Source organism: Phocoena phocoena, chromosome 9 (genome assembly GCF_963924675.1).
Source record: "Phocoena phocoena chromosome 9, mPhoPho1.1, whole genome shotgun sequence".
In the NCBI taxonomy this organism is placed as follows: Eukaryota; Metazoa; Chordata; class Mammalia; order Artiodactyla; family Phocoenidae; genus Phocoena; species Phocoena phocoena.
In genome coordinates this window covers 41,329,230-41,349,465 of record NC_089227.1, presented here as the reverse complement: position 1 = coordinate 41,349,465, position 20,236 = coordinate 41,329,230, and the positions used below count along the sequence as shown (strand labels likewise).

The 20,236-nt window shown below is 36.0% G+C and overlaps 1 protein-coding gene across 1 annotated transcript in view; it reads right to left on the bottom strand.

Moving 5' to 3' along the window:
* The window catches only part of THSD7A (thrombospondin type 1 domain containing 7A), a 449,328-nt gene that overhangs the window by 251,486 nt on the left and 177,606 nt on the right, over positions 1-20,236 (bottom strand). Inside the window, exon 2 of the mRNA XM_065883756.1 lies at positions 8,436-9,267. Within this exon, the coding sequence (XP_065739828.1) occupies positions 8,436-9,267 (832 nt within the window). The remainder of the gene's footprint in view (positions 1-8,435; positions 9,268-20,236) is intronic.

Here is a 20,236-nt window from a genome sequence, read left to right as displayed (position 1 = left end):
TATGTAGTTGGAATCACACAGTATGTAGCCTTTCAGATTGGCTTCTTTCACTTTGTAATATGCATTTAAGCTTCCTCCATGTGTTTTCATGGCTTGATAGCTTATTTCTTTTTAGCACTGAATGATATTTCATTGTCTGAATGTAAACACAGTTTCTTTATCCATTCACCTACTGAAGGACATCTTGGTTGCTGGAGGCTGAGTTAATTTTTGTGAAGAGTGTAAGGTCTATGTCTAGATTCTTTTTTTTTGCACGTGGATATTCAGTTGTTCCAGCATCATTTGTTGAAGAGACTATCATTGCTCCATTGTATGGCTTTTGCTTCTTTGTCAAAGATGAGTTGACTATGTTTATGGACCCAGTTGTTTTTTATCCTTACATATTTGTGCCTAAAATGTCTGATTCATGGAGTTATCTGGAAGCTGGATAAAGCTATTTTTTTTTTTTTGTCTTAGCCAACAGAAATCTGTTTTAAATTCTAATTCTTATTCCCTCAGGAATTTACTGGGCTGAATTTTCCACACTTCTTGACAATGCTTCCATTAGATTTATAGTTACAACTAACTGCGTTTGTCAGACAATACAACAAAACAGTGCGTGTTCAAAAGGAAGGTATTTTCAAAAGTAGGCTCTATTTCCACTAAATACTTCTTGCATTACATATAGCAGATTTCATAGCTATTCCTGAAACATGTGCCTTTGAAATGCATAGTCAGGTCTTTATTTCAGGAATTGGTGAGCTGGGACAGCTAAAAGCTTTCCAGATGGGAGGGTGGCTTACAGCAAACCCTTAGATCTTACAAGCCTTAAAGCTATGCTTGCTGCAATCTAGAAATGTCTGCCTCCTATATCCCCTTCTTCTCCACTTCACTTTTGACAACTTAACTCAGCCAAGAGATGAGGGGAGTTATGTTCTGTTCCTCCAGCTATACTTCCCCTGTGGTTCTAGGGTGAGGAACTGGATCCTAAGGGACTTTTCCCATCACCTCTGTGGATGGTCCATGCCTACCTCCCAAGACTGAGATATTCCAAGGAAAAGATTCTTGAACGGATCTTCCTGGATTGGGCCCTAATTACTTTAAAGGAATCTCCCCACCTCAAGTCCTAGATTCCTCCGTCCTTTAGATCTGGATTTTTCACGTGGATACTTTCTTTTTTTTTCTTTTTTTTACTGTAAATAGAAGTGATTATTTCCTTTATTGGTGTTTCTGGCTAATTTCAAGGCAGTGAATTAATATAAAACTACCTTTACTCCCTTATGTTTAATTAGAAGTCACATACTGCAATGGACTGAATGTTTGTGTGCCCCCAAAATTCGTATGTTGAAAACCTTAACCCTCGGTGTGATGCTATTAGGAGGTGGGACCTTTCAGAGGTAATCATGAGGGTAGAGCTCTCATGAATGGGATTAGTGGACTTACAAAGGAACCGTAGAGAGAGCTCTCTTCCCCTCTTTCTGCCATGAGAAGATACAGTGAGAAGTGAGCAGTCTGCAACCTGGAAGAGGGCCCTTATCAGACACCAGATTTTCTGATGCCTTGATTTTGGACTTCTCAGTCTCCAGAACTGTGAAAAAAAATTTTTTCTGTTGTTTATAAGCCACCTAGTCTATGATACTCTGTTATAGCAGCCTGCACTGATTGAGATACGTATCTCAGTTGGTAATAACTACGTGGCATTCCACACGTGGAAGCACCATGATTTAAGTAGTCCTTTATTGGTTGGATTTAGATTGTTTTTCTGTAACAAATCATGCTACAATGAGAGATGTACACACATTTACACAGATATATTTTAGAAAACATTTCCAGGAATAAAATCACTGCCAAAGGAACGTGTATTTTTAATTTTGACACGTATTATAACATTATTTTTCAGATATTTGTACCTATTTTTGCCCCCACCAAAACTGTATAAGAGCAACTCTTTCCCCAATTTCTTTAATATTAAATACTATTGTTGATAAAATAGCAAGCAAGTCTCAGACTTCTATCCATACAAGGTCTGTTTGCAGGACTGGCCTTTGGCTGGCATCTGGGAACTTACCTGGTAAACAGTTCCCTACATTGATATAAAATTTTCTCTAAATGATAAAGTGGCTCTCTGTGCTTAATTTGTTTGTCTAAACAATGTGATTTATGGTGAATAGTTGCTTTCCCTCTGGGAGTTTGGAATTTTTGTACATGCCAGGTTGAGGGTGCCTATGTGATCAACTGCCAATAAAAGCTTGGGGGCACTGAGTCTTTAGTGAGCTTTCCCAAGTAGACAATGCCTTGCCCGTGTTGCTGCAGCTCTTTGCTGGAGGAGTTAAGCGTAGGCTGCGAAACTCCTCAGGGAGAGGACCCTGGAAGCTCGCTTCTGGTTTCCTCTCACCTTTTCTCAATGCACGTTTTCCCTGGCTGATTTTGCTTTGCATCCTTTCACTGTAATAAATCTTACCTATGAATGCAACTATATGCTGATTCCTCTGAGCCCTTTTAGTGAATCACCAAACCTGGAGGCTGTAAACCCTGATACACTATCAAACATTTTTATTTGCTAATTTGACAGGTGAAAATGAGATTTTAAATGTTTTATATTTCTTAATTATGATTGAAGATTAGCATATTTTCTCTGACCTGATCCTGTCCTTTGCTGATTTTAATAGACTTTATTTTTTAGGGCAGTTTTAAGTTCACAGCAAAATTGAGTTGAAAATATAAACAGTTCCCATACACCCTCTGCCTCGACACATGCATAGCCTCACCCATTACCAGCATCCCCCTGAGTGGTACATTTGTTACAACTGATGAACCAACACTGACACATCATTATCACCCAAAGCCCACAGTTTATATTATGACTCACGCTTGGTGTTGTACATTCTATGGGTTTGGAAATATATCAACTGTCATAGTATGGAGTAGTTTCACTGCACTGAAAATCCTCTGTGCCCTGCCTATTCATCCTACCCTTCCATCTAACCCCTGGCAACACAGATCTACTTATTGTCTCCATTACTTTTGCCATTTCCACAATGCCATATATTATAGTTGGAATCATGCAGTATGCAGTCTTTGCAGATTGGCTTCTTTCACTCAGTAATATGCATTTAAGTTTCCTCCATGTGTTTTCATGGCTTGATAGCTCATTTCTTTTTAAGCAATGAATAATATTCTATTGTCTGAATGTAACATGGTTTCTTGATCCATTCGCCTACTGAAGGACATCTTGGTTGCCTCTAAGTTTTGGCAATTATGAATAAAGCTGTTATAAACATTCATGTGTAGATTTCTGTGTGGACATAAGTTTTCAGCTCCTTTGGGTAAATTCTTGGTGAAGCATGATTGCTGGATCACATGGGAAGAGTATGTTTAGCTTTGTAAGAAACTGCCATACTGTCTTCCAAAGTGGCGGTACCATTATGCATTCCCACCAGCAATGTAGGAGAGTCCCTGTTGCTCTACATCGTCACCAGCTTTTGGTGTTGTCGTTATTTTGGATTTTGGCCATTCTAATAGGTGTGTAGTGGTATCATATTGTTGTTTTAATTTGCATCTACTTGATGACATATGATGTGGAGCATCTTTTCATATGCTTAGTCTGCCTTCTGTATATCTTCTTTGGCGAGGTATTTGTTAAGGTTTCTAGTCCAGTTTTTAATCCAGTAGTTTGTTTAATTACTGTTGAGTTTTAAGAGTTCTTTGTGTGTTTTGGATAATAGCCCTTTATCAAATGCGTCTTGCAAATGTTTTCCCCAGTGTGGCTTGTCTTTTCATTCTCTTAAACTTATGCTGATTTTTATATTAGATTTTGGAATTTTTCCCTAATGATTTGTAGGAGCTTTTTATGCATTAAGAAAACTAGCTCTTTGTCAATTTTACATATCACAAATATTTTTTCTTCATTTGCTACTTGGATTTTAATTGGTTAACATTTTTCCTGAGCAAAATTTTCTTTATTCAAATAAATATAATCGTAGAGATGAATCTTTTCCTGTATGTTTTCTTCATTCTGTGGCCTAATAGGTCACATAAGGATACCTTCCTTATTTTGAGACTTCAACTTTCTATCCTTTCTTCTAGTATTTAAAAAGAAAACATTTTTAAGTACTCAATGAACCTGGACTTTGTTTGGGTATACAATTGAAAAAGTGATACAATTCTTTTTTCCCCTTCCTTCTTCCTCTTCTTCTTTACGTGGCAAAGCAATTGCCCTCCAAACAAAAACAAATTGATTAAATTATATCTTTTCTCCCAACTTGGAAATGCTCCTTCACTGTTGGCGCCATACTGCAGGATTCTGGGGAGCTTTTTTCTAGACCCTTTTCTGATCTGATTATTCATGTGCTAACATAAAATTATTATTATTCAAAGAATAAAATGCATTTAATTATCTTGTGACACTAGTCTTTTCTATTTTTCAGAATTTTCCTGGCTTTTACTTATTTTTCTCTTGTTAATTTTATAGTAACAATGTAGGGACAATTGATATATTTATTAGATGTTCTAGATAGGCACACATTTACTTTTGTACTTTCAAAGTCTGGTATTATGTGCAGAAATTTTATAATTAGGTTTATTAACAGAATTTTTACTATTGTAAATGGGATATTTTAATTTTTTGTGTCCATGTTTAGCTAATTGTTGTTTGCATCTAGGGACTATATTGATTTTGAGATATTATCTTTGTGTCCATCCACCCTATTGAGGTATTTTATTATTTATAATATATTTTCAATTGAATATCTTGAGTTTTCTATAACATCTGGAAAAATCTTAATATTCCCACCTGTTTTCCAATTTTAATTTCTTTCTCTTTTCAACTACATTGAGTAATACTTACAGATCAATGTTAACAGTGAAGATAATGTGCAGTCCTGTCTCATTTTTGACTATAAAGGAAATGCTTCTAGTGTTTCAGAACTGGGTACTAACCTGGTCTTTGGTTTGGTGTCTCTTTGTCTCTCTTTATAAAATTGTTCTAATGTCCATGAGGACATTATTTCGGCCTCCTCTACCAGAATATTGGCCCTGTGCAATTTCAATCTGTGGATTAAAGTCTTCCAACTTCAGGAAAGTCTTCTATTATATTTTGGGCGTTTTGTTATATCTTGTTTTTTCTTTTTTCTGTTCTTTTTCTGGTCCTATCTTTAGGAATTCCAGAATGTTATATAGTGGTCTCCTTTCCAGACCCATCATCTTTTTAAAAAATTGGAGTTGATGTTCTTAAACTGTTCTCCATCTCACTGACTCCTCTTACCAACAAAAATTTTCCAATTACCGTTGCATGTAATGTGAATTTATTTACTTGTTTTGTAATTCTCTTCCTTTTCAGAGCTCTCTCAAATCACTTTTAAAATTCTATTTTCTTGACTCTTCTTTGAATACTAAAATTACTTCTGGTTTTGATTCAGAAGACCATATTCTCTTTAATACATTTGGTTTCTTGAAGAGCTGTCTGTTGAAACTTTCAAAACAACTCTTCACCTGGGGTAAGACGCTACTCAAGCCTGGCTGAAAATCACTGGTTCACAGGGAAGCCCCCTGCGTCATGGTGTGTGTAATAATTTAGAATTCTCTTCCACTGGTCATCAAAACTTTAATCCCCCAGTTCATCAAACTAATAGTCTTTTCTTGGCAATAATGGCATAGTGAGTTCCCCTCAGTGTTATTATGCCATTCCGTTTTCAAACAGAACACAAGAAGGCTTCAGCAGCCCTTTCACTAACACAGACCATGCCATCATAAAACATGCCATTAACCTGGCCCCTCAGAAGTTACAGGCTACTCTTAGAGATTTTAAGTGCTCATGAAAGCTATAAAGACATAATGCCCCTTTAACTTTCCTCCTCAGTTAGATCTATTTAATTTATAGATTGAAAATTAATCTATAATCTTCTCTATCAATTGTGGTTTGGGACTGTGACTGTTTCCTATTGTCATAAAAGATGGACTTGCATTCATGTTTTTCATTCTTACTGATTTTAGTCTGTTCGAAAGCAGAAAGCATGGGAAATCTATCATCTTTAGCTTTGCAGTTCTAGCAGCAGTTCTACTAAACTTATTTTTATTTGCCCTATGAATTGCTTCCCCAAGATTCTTAGGTTTATTTAGATAAATTCATTTAGTTATTGTAATAGGACTGTTTTAGCCTTACTAAAGGACTTTTTTATCCTCTTACACAATAAAATTGTTTCTGAATTTGATATAAGATGAAGCACTTTAATCATCAAGTCTTTCACCTGTGGTCCTGTACTTTGTTGGAGTTATCCATCCATTCTTCACTTTAAAAAGCTTCGCTGGTATGGTGTAATGTTTGAGAAAAATGTAGGCAAAATACCTAATTGTTGTATCTTCTTTACTAAGACTAACTTTCTTAATCATATATACTTATTCATATTATTCTTATATATAATTGTCAAATAAGAGTAATATTAAGAAGCAATTTGTTTAACATAATATTTAATTTATACCCCAGCAAGTTATAACATACATGCAACTACCATTTTATTGGAATAGATACGGTATTTCTAATGGAATATAAGCACCCGGCAGAGGATCTACAGATTTTTATATCTATTTGCTTACAAATAACTGGATGGAAATATCAGGCTCTATGCAGTAGTAGCTACTACTCTAAGTATACTTTTAATTGAGTAGTCAACATGAAATTAAACGTCTACAGCATATTAACCTAGCGACAGCAGGAGACAACTCAAGTTGCCTTGGAGGCTTATTCAATTACATGGTGGGAGCCAAGTAACTAATATAACTGTAATACTTCAGGAAAAGAGATCAGAAAATCACCAGGAAAAGGACAGTCAGAAAAGAATTAAACAGGGATTGAAATTAAAATGTCCATGACACAGAATCAGAGGTGAACACATACACACACACACACACACACACACACACACACACACTTCCTCTCCCTCTCCCTCTCCCTCTCCCTCTCTCTCTCTCTCAAGGAGTCACAGGGAACCTGGGGAATGAAGGCAGGAGAAGCAGCCTTTAGCAAGACCAGGAAAAGAGTTGGATTGATGACCTCAGAACAGAGAGAGAGCAAATTACTGTACGGCTGAAAGAAAATGTATGTACAAAGAGGGAGTAGCAAATATCCTAAAAATAGTGACCAGAACAATGGTATGATGAGAGAAATTGTCTTAGGCAGATACATCAATTGTTTGTTTACTCACTTATTGAAACTATATCCTGCTCCAAAAAGGCTTTCAGTCAGCTTTCAAAATCCACAGATAGCAAAATCATTAGACAAGAATGAATGAAAGAAAATAATGAGGGTGAGAAGAACATGAAGCCAGTGGGGGGTATTAGTAAACAACACGCATGCCACACAGTCCTACTTATGTTCCCAAGGTAAACAGGAAAACGTGATCTATTACAAGATATCCAGGGGCCATAAGGAAAACGATCCAGATGCTCACCAGAAGCACATGGGTTGAGACTTCAGTGAAATTTATCTTATGTGTTTTTAATCAAGAGAACAGACTGTGCAATGGAGTAGATGACACTTCCAATGTCACTTCTACAATAAATATGATATAAAATTCTGAGTGATGTTGCCATAATTTCTCTCAGTTCAGTCCAATCATAGTTACATAAATATTTCAGGAGAAGCAATTATGCAAATGATCCAAATAAGCCCCTCCCAGATGGTCTGGCTTATCCAAGAACAAAATTTAGAATATCCAGAAAACATAATACCCTTTAGATAATCCTCAATGAATATTTTCACAAGAAATAAATCATGCATGAGAAGTCTTTCATAATATAGTCATTATTTACCCAGAGATAATTTGACAAATAATTTCTGTCTAGACAATGCAGTCAATTAATTACATGTTTTCTAAAGTAAGCTACTCATGATTAAATAACCTTTACTTACCTATTTTCTGCTGGTTTCCCTCTTCTTCTCTGGGGAGAGTTATTCCATTTTATAAAATGTAAAAGGAACTATTCTTAGGTATAGCTCCCTGGGTGGTTCTTTAGATTTTGTTTATAGGGTAATTCTGAAAATGTTATAAACTTGGGGAGATTATAAGTGTGCCTTATTCTTACTAAAATAAGTATCTGAAATGAAAATTCCCAAACTCCAGCTCACTACGGTTTTTTTTTTCCCCCATTATAGGTGAAAACAGCACTGCTGACCTAAAGAAGCAGTATCACCTCATGGAGAGTCTCTCATGCTTTAGATTTTGACAGGAAAATTTAAATTACCTCTAGTGGTATAGTGCCTAAACATGTACAAAACAGAGGTAACTTCAGGAAAACCACAAAAGTTTAAATGTCTTCAAGTGGAAAATGTCCCACTTGGGGGTAGCTCATCCTAGGTGTACACATATGAATTCCAGGACTTAGTACAGAAGGTCTTAAGTACTCTCTAGCCCATGGTCTTGACAGAGAGACACGCTTATTTAATGGTAATAAAATGTTACCTCAGATCAGCAGCTTTCCCCGTCTTGTTCGTACACATAACTTCTCTGGTCTGGTATCCAATCTGGATGTCCCAATATTTGTTCTCTTGTCGGTTCTGTCTGTTTCTATTTCTCTTTTTCTTGATCAGTTCACGGGCCTCCGGATCCTTCACTCCTTTCCCTCGGTCCTTGCCCCGTTCTTTATTCTTCCCACGTCTCCTTGCTTGTCTTACTTGCCTCGAGTGGGGTATCGAGCATGTGCTCCAGGGCCCTACCTGCAAGCTGTACATGCTCTCTTCAGCTTCACAGGCACTGGACTGGCACACCTGAAACTCAGTCAGATTTGGACAGCCTGAGCCTCCAAACTGGGGGGGCGCCACCACATGACGCGTCCGGTGCTGGAGCCCACTGCCACAAGTCTTGGAGCATTCCGACCAGGCAGAAAACTCAGATACGATGCAATCTTGCTGGCAGGGGATGAGGCAGGCCTGTTCCAGAAGAGGCTTGGGCTCAAAGTACTCACAAATGATATCCTCCGCAGGGATGTCTTTCTCTTTCTGGATGCACATTATCTCTCGCACCTGAATGCCTTCTTCCCCTTTAACGCACTCAAGGGGTTTCTCCAGGCTTTTTGAAATCACAGGCTGACAGTGATTCCAGGGTCCCAGCCTCCAGTCGTATAACTCTTTGTGCCAGTCACAAACTTTGAAACAATTTTGCTGGTTGCTGGGCCTCTCAGCCTGCTTGCAGTTTGTATGCAACGTTGTCCATCCTTCCACATGAGCACACCACACAGCCCGGGTCTGAATGCCTCCTGGACCACATTCGTCTCCCATGCATCGGCCCCATGGACCTAAAAACGATACAAGAGTTAACAGTGCTACTAGATGAAAACTACAAATTACTTCACGTTCCAGAAAGGTACTTCAAGATCTAGTACATTAACTTCCCTGAAGTGTTATAAAGTAGGTCTCTGTACATGACTGTTGGAAAGTAATGATCTACACTCAGTATTTTTGCAGAATGGGAACTGTGTCACAGAGTCTATATAAGGTAACTGCTGGGAAAAGTTCATTTTGTGTCCTTTTGGGATTACTGAAAACTTGCTTTTATTCATTTTCTTAATTTTAAGTAGGTGGAGAACTCCCGGCTCATTAAGAACCCTTGCTTAATTTTAGGTAGGTAGAGAACCCTTGCTTACATTAGAAACTAGTCACAGTGAAAACCCATTACTCCTGCCTCATAACCATCAAATTCATTTCACTAACTGGCAAAGAAAACGGCTGCTTGTGAAGAACTTTGTCTCCTGCAGACTTTTCTTTTCCTGGGGCAATTAACTATTTTGTAGAATATGCTCTCTTCCCTCTCACTTTCTGTTGTTGTACATACTATGACTGAAAGAATCTATTAGTTGCATACGTGTGTGCTGACAGAAGTGTTTACTTTCTTGTAACCAAAGCTGGGAAGTGAAAAATTCATTCTATCACATTCTGCCCTTAAATTTACAAAAAAAATTTTTTTTTCTCATCTCCACAGTCAAATAGAAAGATGGGTAAGAGAATTAAAATTTGACTAAAAGATTTTTGGAATTTTCTGCATGCTAAAGGGTTACTTTGAGTTTTATCAATTTATTCATTTCCTAAATATGAACTACTTGGCATTATGGAGCAATTTTATGGAATACTTAAGTCAGTGGCTTTAAAATGAAACGTGGGCTTTTTACCTTAGAATCCTTATCATAGATTGAAACCTACTTATATTTGCATATATCACTTCATTTTTTAAGGTAGATAATAGGATTCTCAAGACTTTAATAGACAAATAGCAATTTATGTAATAGAGATTACATTATTTTGGAATTTTAAAGAAATGTAATAATCATATAATTACATGATTTTCAAAACGTGGCCCCTGGCATTTGAGGAATTATTTGATGTGGACTAGAGCCATCTTCAATAGGCTGTGTGGGAAGTGGGCGAGCAGCATACACGGTCCGGCTCCAGGGTCACTCAGCCCCACCCCACTCCCTTCCTCCCTCATTGCTGCTTCCCTAAGAAAAGCTCCATTATTATTATTTTTATGTATGTTGATATTATACATAGATTTTGTCTGAGAAGAGGCTTCTGTCGCTGAAAAGTAAAAACCACTAAACTAAGCCAATAGATTCACTCTATGAATGAGGAAAACAAGTGACAAGGAGGGGAGGTGACTTGCCAAGTTCACATCTTAAATGAATAAAAACAACATCCTGGATTTTAGACTCCAGTTCTGACTTTTATTTTTAATCCTAGATTTCAGAGCTTGAGACTTAGATACTCCTATACAAAATGATTAATCTACAAAGAATGAAATATGAAGAATGTGACTATATTTAAACATTAAATTTTGTTTAACTAGGAAGATGTTTACAACTGGAAGATGTTAACTTCATTACAAATGGAATGATGGAGTTGTAAACAGAAAACAGATTGACTGAAAATACTGTGCTAACTAACCACAGGTGCGTGAAAATTTGGCATACCTATATCATTACTTTATGAAGTTCATATGCATATGTAGAGAATTACAAGTCGCTTAAAATACATTCAGGGAAACAGCCTTCCCAGAGTGCTGATGTCAAATCTTTATGAGCTAAGAAAGTCAGTGAGTGTATTACATCTGTATACATGGAATACCTGATAATATTTTAATCTTATTTTTAATTTGTCAAAGAAAAATATATATTCATAAATCTGTTGATGCTGTCTTAGAGATTTCCTAAATATCCAGTTTGGGAATCAGAAAGTGGGACCCTTCTCAAGGGAACAGAGTAAAATGTATGAAATTTTAGTTAATTCCATAAATCTTTGCTATTTATTCATTTTCCCCTTCATACTTGAACAATAGTAATCTTTATTTCTCATCCTAAATACAGCATATAAAGATACGTTTATGTTGGACCATCAAGTTAGGAGTAAGCTATATGCCATTAAGTCTAAATTTCAAAATATAAGTGTCTTGCATTAACTCAAAGTGTAAAACCCAGGTGTAATCCAAGACAACTTCTTGATATTTTGTTTTCCAATCTTTGATATTAATTATGAAATTAGACTGAAGAATCAGACTAGGACTATTAAGAAGTTAGTCTTTTATCGTCCAAGTAAAAAAAAATTTTATAGGAAAGTTATAGATTTGGCACTTAAAAATATTTAATTGTACTCTTTAGGTAGGTTGTACTACTATTAATGGGTGTGTTTCAACTGATAAAAATTAATATTTTATTACCGAAACCTGAGTATACAAAATGTGGATTGACTTTAAGTCTGTGTGTTATTACTGAGTAAGGAAAACACACATACTAAAAAACAAACCCTCTAAAATTATGAAGTAGAACTATACAACACTAGTTAACTATTACGTTTGAAATTTACCCTAGACAAAATAAGGATGGGTGAAGATATTACTCTTATAAACCAAATTTTAGCAGAAAACTCCAGCCTTTCTTATAAGTTTCTTCAAAAATAAAAGTGAATGATGGCTACTTTGAAAATGATCCATAGCTTACTAACATCAAATTAGGGAGAGATCCCTTCTTACACATTCTTAGAACACTCCACATGTCTCTCACATCATGTTTACCACAATTTTAATTAGTTTATTAAATAATAGTTTGCCAATATCTGTTTATCACATCAGACTGATTCAGTGGCTCCTTAAGAACAGAACTTTGCTATCTTCTGCAACATTTGGTTTGATCATGTCTTTTACATGGCTGGCTTTTGAATGAATTTCCTCAATTATTTTGTTCAGAAAAGAGAGAATTTAGTTTGCAGATTTTATTATCCAAGGCATTACGTGGTTGATATCAATGCCAAAAGAAAGAAACTGAGTTCGAGAAAAATTCTACACTATTTCATATACATTGATAATGAATAAGCATTTCGAAAGTTGACTTAGATAACTAGAAAAAGCATACATTCTATATACAAATTCAATTCAATTTCCGTTCCAAAAATAATATCATAGATTCTATTAACCAGCTAGTAATAGATAACATTGTTGGGTTTATTTTATTCCAAGTATATTTACATTGAGAACCAGAAGATAGGTATCCCAAGAAAATTCTAGAGATATATAAAAATACTAGGCTAACGGGGGAAAAAAAAAAACGCATGAAGGCACCAGTGAAAGTAGAGGTGGCAATATAATCACAATTGAACCTAAAGAAAACTCATTCACTTTGCAGCGTACCTTATCTGCTATCATAACTTTTCATTAAATCATGGGTATTGTACTTGTGTCCAATTAACAGACCTATTGAAAAATCAGATCTTCACCACTGCACACCTGATGAAAGGCTGTCTAGTTCTGTACTCCAAGTAGTCTTAAAATAATCACATATGGAACAGAAAGAGGACCACATCTAAAGTTGCTCTTGGCAGCTAAGAATTATCAGCCCAAGTAGCTACCACGTTTCAAGAAGTACAAATGTTTTAAAGTGCAATTTGAAAAGCACAATATGCAAACTCTATCAAGGAAAACATGAAGTCATCTCCCAAGCACAGTATGAGAATATGATATTTAATTCACAGGTCTCTGCACAAATATTAAATTGTAGCCCCACATCTCATATTACTAAGAGTGGGAAATGGTGGTGTTGGAAAGGTTGTGTGTGTCTGCGTGAGCGTGTGTGTGTGTGTATCAGGATGTTTGTATTTTTAACAAGAATAGAAAGAATTTCCATTGGTTTGAAACTTGCTTCCTTTATTATTCTTGTTCATGATTATATACAGAGAACTTGGAATCTAAGTGTGCAAAACAAAAGATAGGCACCTTTCTACTTAAGAGCTTGGTAATGTCCTTTTATAGATGGAAATGTATTCCTGCATACAGATTTGTAGGATTGTGTTCATTCAGTATCATGAAAGCACTTCTAGGGTGTAGGTTAATAAATACATGTAGAACACTTAGCTTGACAGATTTTATGTAAATTGAGAAAAATATACTGGATATCTTATTCCACTAAAAAGAAGTTAAAACAAATGATTGCATATACAAAATATTTATGTAATTGTTGGACTCACAATACAAATATTTTCACTTGGAACTGATGCAATATTATGCAAAATTGTTACAACAACTTTAAATGAATGCTACTTGGCTTCGTTTTCCACTGACTAGTGCTTTAAATATAATTCTTAACTCAATTTCCAAAAACGTTGATAAAATAATTTATTTTTATTCCCCCTAAGGAAGATTTCATAACATGCCTATTCTCTTCACATCATTCAAAACTCTCTCTTTATGTCAGTCTACAAAAGACAGTCTTGTAAATTTAAAATTAGTATGTTGCCTACCCTATTCAACACTGACTCCTTCTAAGGTTGTTTTTCTGTATGTCAAGGGCATGAGAACAATAAAAGGTTGAGTCTATAAAAGGCCACATTATTGACAGGTGGCTAGCAACTGTTCCAAAGAACCTTATAAAAGATAAACACTATAAAAGGAGCATGAGAAAATTATGCAAACTACTTTCTGTCCTTGTTTGCTATAAAACTCTCAGATGAGCCAGTTACTTGTTGGACTAAATACGTCTGCATCCTTCAAATGAGATGATGCATTTTCCCTCCTGGATTTGCTTATGGAACAGCACGTCCTAGTTTACCATGATCAAGGAATGCACAAACAACTTAGTAGTATATTAAATTTTGTCTCATGAATGCTGCACAGTATCCTATTTTGAAATACACAAGTCACAGATTTTTTTAAAAATATCTTTATTGGAGTATAATTGCTTTACAGTGTTGTGTTAGTTGCTGCTGTATAACAAAGTAAAACAGCTATACGTATACATATATACCCATATCCCCTCCCTCTTGTGCCTCCCTCCCACCTTCCCTATCCCTCCCCTCTAGGTGGTCACAAAGCACTGAGCTGATCTCCCTGTGCTATGTAGCTGCTTCCCACTAGCTATCTATTTTTCATTTGGTAGTGTATATATGTCCATGCCACTCTCTCACTTCGTCCCAGCTTACCCTTCCTGCTCCCTGTGCCCTCAAGTCCATTCTCTACGTCCACGTCTTGATTCCTGTCCTGCTCCTAGGTTCTTCAGAACAACTTTTTTTTTAAGATTCCATATATATGTGTTAGCATACGGTATTTGTTTTTCTCTTTCTGACTTACTTCACCCTGTATGACAGACTCTAGGTCCATCCACCTCGCTACAAATAACTCAATTTCTTTTCTTTTTATGGCTGAGTAATATTCCATTGTATATATGTGCCACATCTTCTTTATCCGTTCATCTGTTGATGGACGCTTAGGTTGCTCCCATGTCCTGGCTATTGTAAATAGAGCTGCAGTGAATATTGTGGTACATGACTCTTTTTGAATTATGGTTTTCTCAGGGTATATGCCCAGTAGTGAGAATGCTGGGTCATATGGTAGCTCTATTTTTAGTTTTTTAAAGAACCTCCACACTGTTCTCCATAGTGGCTGTATCAATTTACATTCCCACCAGCAGTGCAGGAGGGTTCCCTTTTCTCCACACCCTCTCCAGCATTTATTGTTTGTAGATGCTTTGATGATGGTCATTCTGATCGCTGTGAGGTGATACCTCATTGCGGGTTTGATTTGCATTTCTCTAATGATTAGTGATGTTGAGCATCCTTTCATGTGTTTGTTGGCAATCTGTATATCTTCTTTGGAGAAATGTCTATTTAGGTCTTCTGCCCATTTTTGGATTGGGTTGTTGTTTTTTTGATATTGAGCTGCATGAGTTGCTTGTATATTTTGGAGATTAATCCTTTGTCAGTTGTTTCATTTGCAAATATTTTCTCCCATTCTGAGGGTTGTCTTTTCGTCTTGTTGATGGTTTCCTTTGCTGTGCAAAAGCGTTGAAGTTTCATTAGGTCCCATTTGTTTATTTTTGTTTTTATTTCCATTTCTCTAGGGGGTGGATCAAAAAGGATCTTGCTGTGATTTATGTCACAGAGTGTTCTGCCTATGTTTTCCTCTAAGAGTTTGATAGTGTCTGGCCTTACATTTAGGTCTTTAATCCATTTTGAGTTCATTTTTGTGTATGGTGTTAGGAAGTGTTCTAATTTCATTCTTTTTACATGTAGTTGTCCAGTTTTCCCAGCACCACTTATTGAAGAGGCTGTCTTTTCTTCACTGTATATTCTTGCCTCCTTTATCAAAGATAAGGTGACCATATGTGCGTGGGTTTATCTCTGTGCTTTCTATCCTGTTCCATTGATCTATATTTCTGGTTTTGTGCCAGTACCATACACTGTCTTGATTAAGTCACAGAATTTTTAAAAAATTCTCTTCGTTTTTACTTGAGCAAATCACTGTAGGAAAAAAACCCTAGAAAGTACTGCTAATTATCAGGAAAGAAAATTTTTCATAAATCCCATGAACTAAAGGTAACTAGTCTTCATATTTTGCTGTCATCCTATTAGGCAATTAAAAATATATTTAAATAAATTTAAGGTCATCCTATAAGTTGTTTTATAATTTTCTTTTTAACTACCCAATATGCTATAAAAATAACTCTGTTTCAATAAATGTTGGGGGGCTCAGGTATACACACACACACACACACACACATACACACACACAAAGACTGACCCTACTAGAAAGTTAATCTCATATGTTCTTCATGTTTGCACAATTAGATCTATACTATGGTTGAATGGCATGTTGTATCAATTTACCATGATTTACCTAATTGATATTCTATTTGTGGAAATTTAGGTCTTATAAAAATTTTTTTCCAACACTATACAGAATGTTACAATAAACATTGATTGTTATATATTGGTCAGGTAATTTAGCCAAGAGTTTTGCAACTTTTCAAGCTTTTGATACATCTGGTATTGCAAATGTGTCCACCCAAATGTGTCAGTTTGCCCTCCAAACAGCCATTTTTTTCCCCTGATATCTACAGACTGCTAGTTTTCCAAATTTGGGCTCCTACTGGGGGAATCTGATGTGCTTATTTCCTCAGAGGGTCCATCTTTTGACTATTTTAACTACACAGATAGTCCTTATTCCCTTAAATCCAATCCTTTGTGTACTGTGGTCTACATAAGACCTCAAACCTTCTGGAGAATTGCTAGTATCCTTCCTTTTTCCAACACTGAAAAATAAGTTTTTAAATTTTGTATTCATTTTGGTCATTTCAAAGGATTTTTGCTGTGCATAGAAGGAAACATGTGATCTTAGATGTCTTTCTTGAAATAATCCCACAGATTGGTAAACTGAATGCCTGGCATACTGTACCATTCTCTATTATACTAATTGATTTAATTATAAGTATGCACTCTCTCTAGGAGACCCCCTTGTGTAGATTTATCAACATAAAAACAATTAAATTTTGAATATTCACTGACCTAAAATGGATTAAATTTTCTTTTTAAAGGAAAAAAAAGGAGTGCTCTTAACTTTTTTGACTTGAGTTTTAATTTAATTTCACTTTAATTTAAAATATAACTCTCAAATGACAAATCAGTTTGGTGGATAAGGAGAGATCACTGTGAAGTCAAGCTGAGCTTTCATCTTCAATAAGTAATTAAACTTTAATAAGAAATTACATAAGAGTATCAAATTAAATGTATAAAAATTAGAACAAGCTCTTTAAATCTGATGAGACAATGAATGATGAATCAATGACTAGGATAGCTGATTTCATAGTTGCCAAATATAGTAATCTATTTTCAGGCCCTATCAACTTGATCTCTCTTACAAAAATTACTTAACCTCTTTAAATCTTGATTTCTCCCATATGTAAAACATAATATAATATGTACCATATCATTAACTTCCATAGTCTCATAATACTATCTGAACCATAAGCTATGTATCAATATTATGAGGAATATTTGTGATAAAGTTGAGAAATGCTTTTTTCTCACACAAAAAGATTTCATTTTTATGTGACTTAATCTTTTAAACTCTGTATGCATCAGTGGTGATTTCTTTAGGCTAGACTCCATGCAAGTCTGTTGACCCATGATCTCATTGGAAGCAGATCCTTTAGCACCAGTCAACCTTCAGATAACTGCAGGCCTGGCCAGTCTTGACCACAGCCTCATAACAGACCCTGAGTCAGAACCACCCAGCTAAGTTGCTTCCAAATTTCTGACACGTGGAAACTGAGATAATAAATTTTACTGGCTGTAATCAGCTAAATTTTGAGGCAATTCATTATGTAGCAATAGATACCTAGCAAAGACTATGGTCCTTGAAGACGTATGCTGCTGTAACCAAAAATTTAAAATATGGGAGTGGCATGCTGGAACCAGGCAGTGGGCAGAGCTGGAAGGACAATGAGGAAAGTGTTAGTCAAAGCCAAAGGTACTTTTTAAAAACCAGACTGTTAGAAAAAAGCTAATGGTAGCTGCCAGTAAGAACTTAAAAAGAAGTGAGATCTCCAGAGAAGACATACAGATGGCCAAGATGCACATGAAAAGATGCTCAACATCACTAATTATTAGAGAAATGAATATCAAAACCACAATGAGGTATCACCTCACACCAGTCAGAATGGCCATCATCAAAAAATCTACAAACAATAAATGCTGGAGAGGGTGTGGAGAAAAGGGAACCCTCCTGCACTGCTGGTGGGAATGTAAATTGATACAGCCACTACGGAGAACAGTATGGAAGTTCCTTAAAAAACTAAAAACAGAACTACCATACAACCCAGCAATCCCACTACTGGGCATATATCTGGAGAAAACCATAATTTACAAAGATACATGCACCCCAATGTTCACTGCAGCACTATTTACAACAGCCAAGCCATGGAAGCAACCTAACTGTTCACCAACAAGATGAATGAAGAAGATGTAGTACATATATACGATGGAATATTACTCAGCCTTAAAAAGGAATGAAATAATGCCATTTGCAGTGACATGGATGGACCTAGAGATTGTCATACTGAGTGAAAGAAGTCAGAGAAAGAGAAATATCATATGATATCGCTTATATGTGGAATCTTTTAAAAATGGTACAAATGAACTTATTTACAAAACAGAAATACAGTCACAGATGTAGACAACAAACTTATGGTTACCAAGGGGGAAGGGAAGGAGGGATAAATTGGGAGATTGGGATTGATACATACACACTAATATATATATAATAGATAACTAATAAGGACCTACTGTATAGCACAGGGTACTCTGCTCAAAACTCTGTAATGATCTATATGGGAAAAGAACCTAAAAAAGAGTAGATATGTATACGTATACCTGATTCACTTTGCTGTCCAGCAGAAACTAACACAACATTGAAATCAACTATACTCCAATAAAAATTAATTTAAAAAAAAGAAGTGAGGAGAATGTTATAGAAATTTGAGGAAAGGGGATTCTTGTATCATGACAGAGAGTTTAAGCAATACTACAGCCATGTAAAGTGGAAAATACACCTTATGAACTGGGTGATCTAACTAAGATTTCCAGTCAGAGTGTTGAGAGTGCCCCTGGTTTTTTTTATTAGAATATCTCTAATAAATAAACCCTTCTTAGTCACCAAATTCATGTCATGTCATGAATACAGTGGACTAGTGTGATGTGCTTTTTGACAAAAGGCAGAAGTGTTAATTGTCCCCAGGGTAAGGGAGTGATTGCATCTGTTATATAGTTTCAAGTAAAAGCAAAGAGCTTTTGATCCTTTTTACTAATTAGAATTGAGGAAAACACCTTTGCTAGATCAGTATCTGCATACCAAGGATCTAACACTGTGTTGATTTGTTGTAGTTTAAATACCACATCTTTCATAGCAGCTGCAATTGGGCCTAACACATGGTTAAGTTTACAGCAGCTTGCTGTATGGCCGTTTTACCTTTTTTAGAAACAACACAGGTCAATTAGACAGGAATATGATGCGGACCATATCTCCTGTATCTTTTGAATGTTTGATGTGGCACTAATTTCTGTAATTCCTCCAAGGATGTTATGTTGGACCCTAACACAAAATGCCTCACTTCCTACCTACAATTCATCTCAATCTATCATCTCCATCTATCAAAAAATCAGAGTCTTAGTAACTCTCAGTAGTAAGCTACTGTATGTCAGCCTAGCAGGTGATACTGCAAAGCATTTATCCTCTTGCCCCTATTCCCCACTGGTCAAGAATGGTCCCATGGTCATTAACTCCCTCACAATTTCAGGCTGTACATGAGTGAGTGCCAAGTGGATTTCTGCAGGCGTCTTGCACTACAATGTCAGAGAAGCTCTAGGAAAGGAGACTGCTCAGCCTATGATAAGTTGCAGTCAGTTTTCATCTACATGAACCTAGTTAAACCTGTGCAAAATTGGATGTCACAGGAGTGACTGGAGGTGGAGGTGAAGCCATGTGGATTGGAGATGGCACATAAGTGACATTTCATGCTTAGCAAATGATGGTTTTTGTTTTTTGTTTTTCCTCTAAAAATGTCAAACCAAAGTCATCTATCTTTTTATGAACAGTATACCTTCAGGACAAAATTGCTAAAGGCTGAAGATGCCTGAATTTTTATCATGTTTATTTATTCATTTAACAGACATTTAGTGTGGGCTTACAATGTGCTAGGTGCTGTGATAGGAAAGAAAATAGATATATATTGAGATAAGAAAGCACTACAAAAGGTGGAAACATCAAAAGATGGAAGAATAAACAAAATATGGTATATACATAAAATTGAATATTATTCATCCTTAAAAAAGAATGAAATTCTGATACATGCTACAAGATGCATGAGCCTTGAAAACTTAGGCTAAGTGAGATAAGCCAGACACAAAAGGACAAATATTGTATGATCTCACTTATATGCGGTACCTGGAATGGCC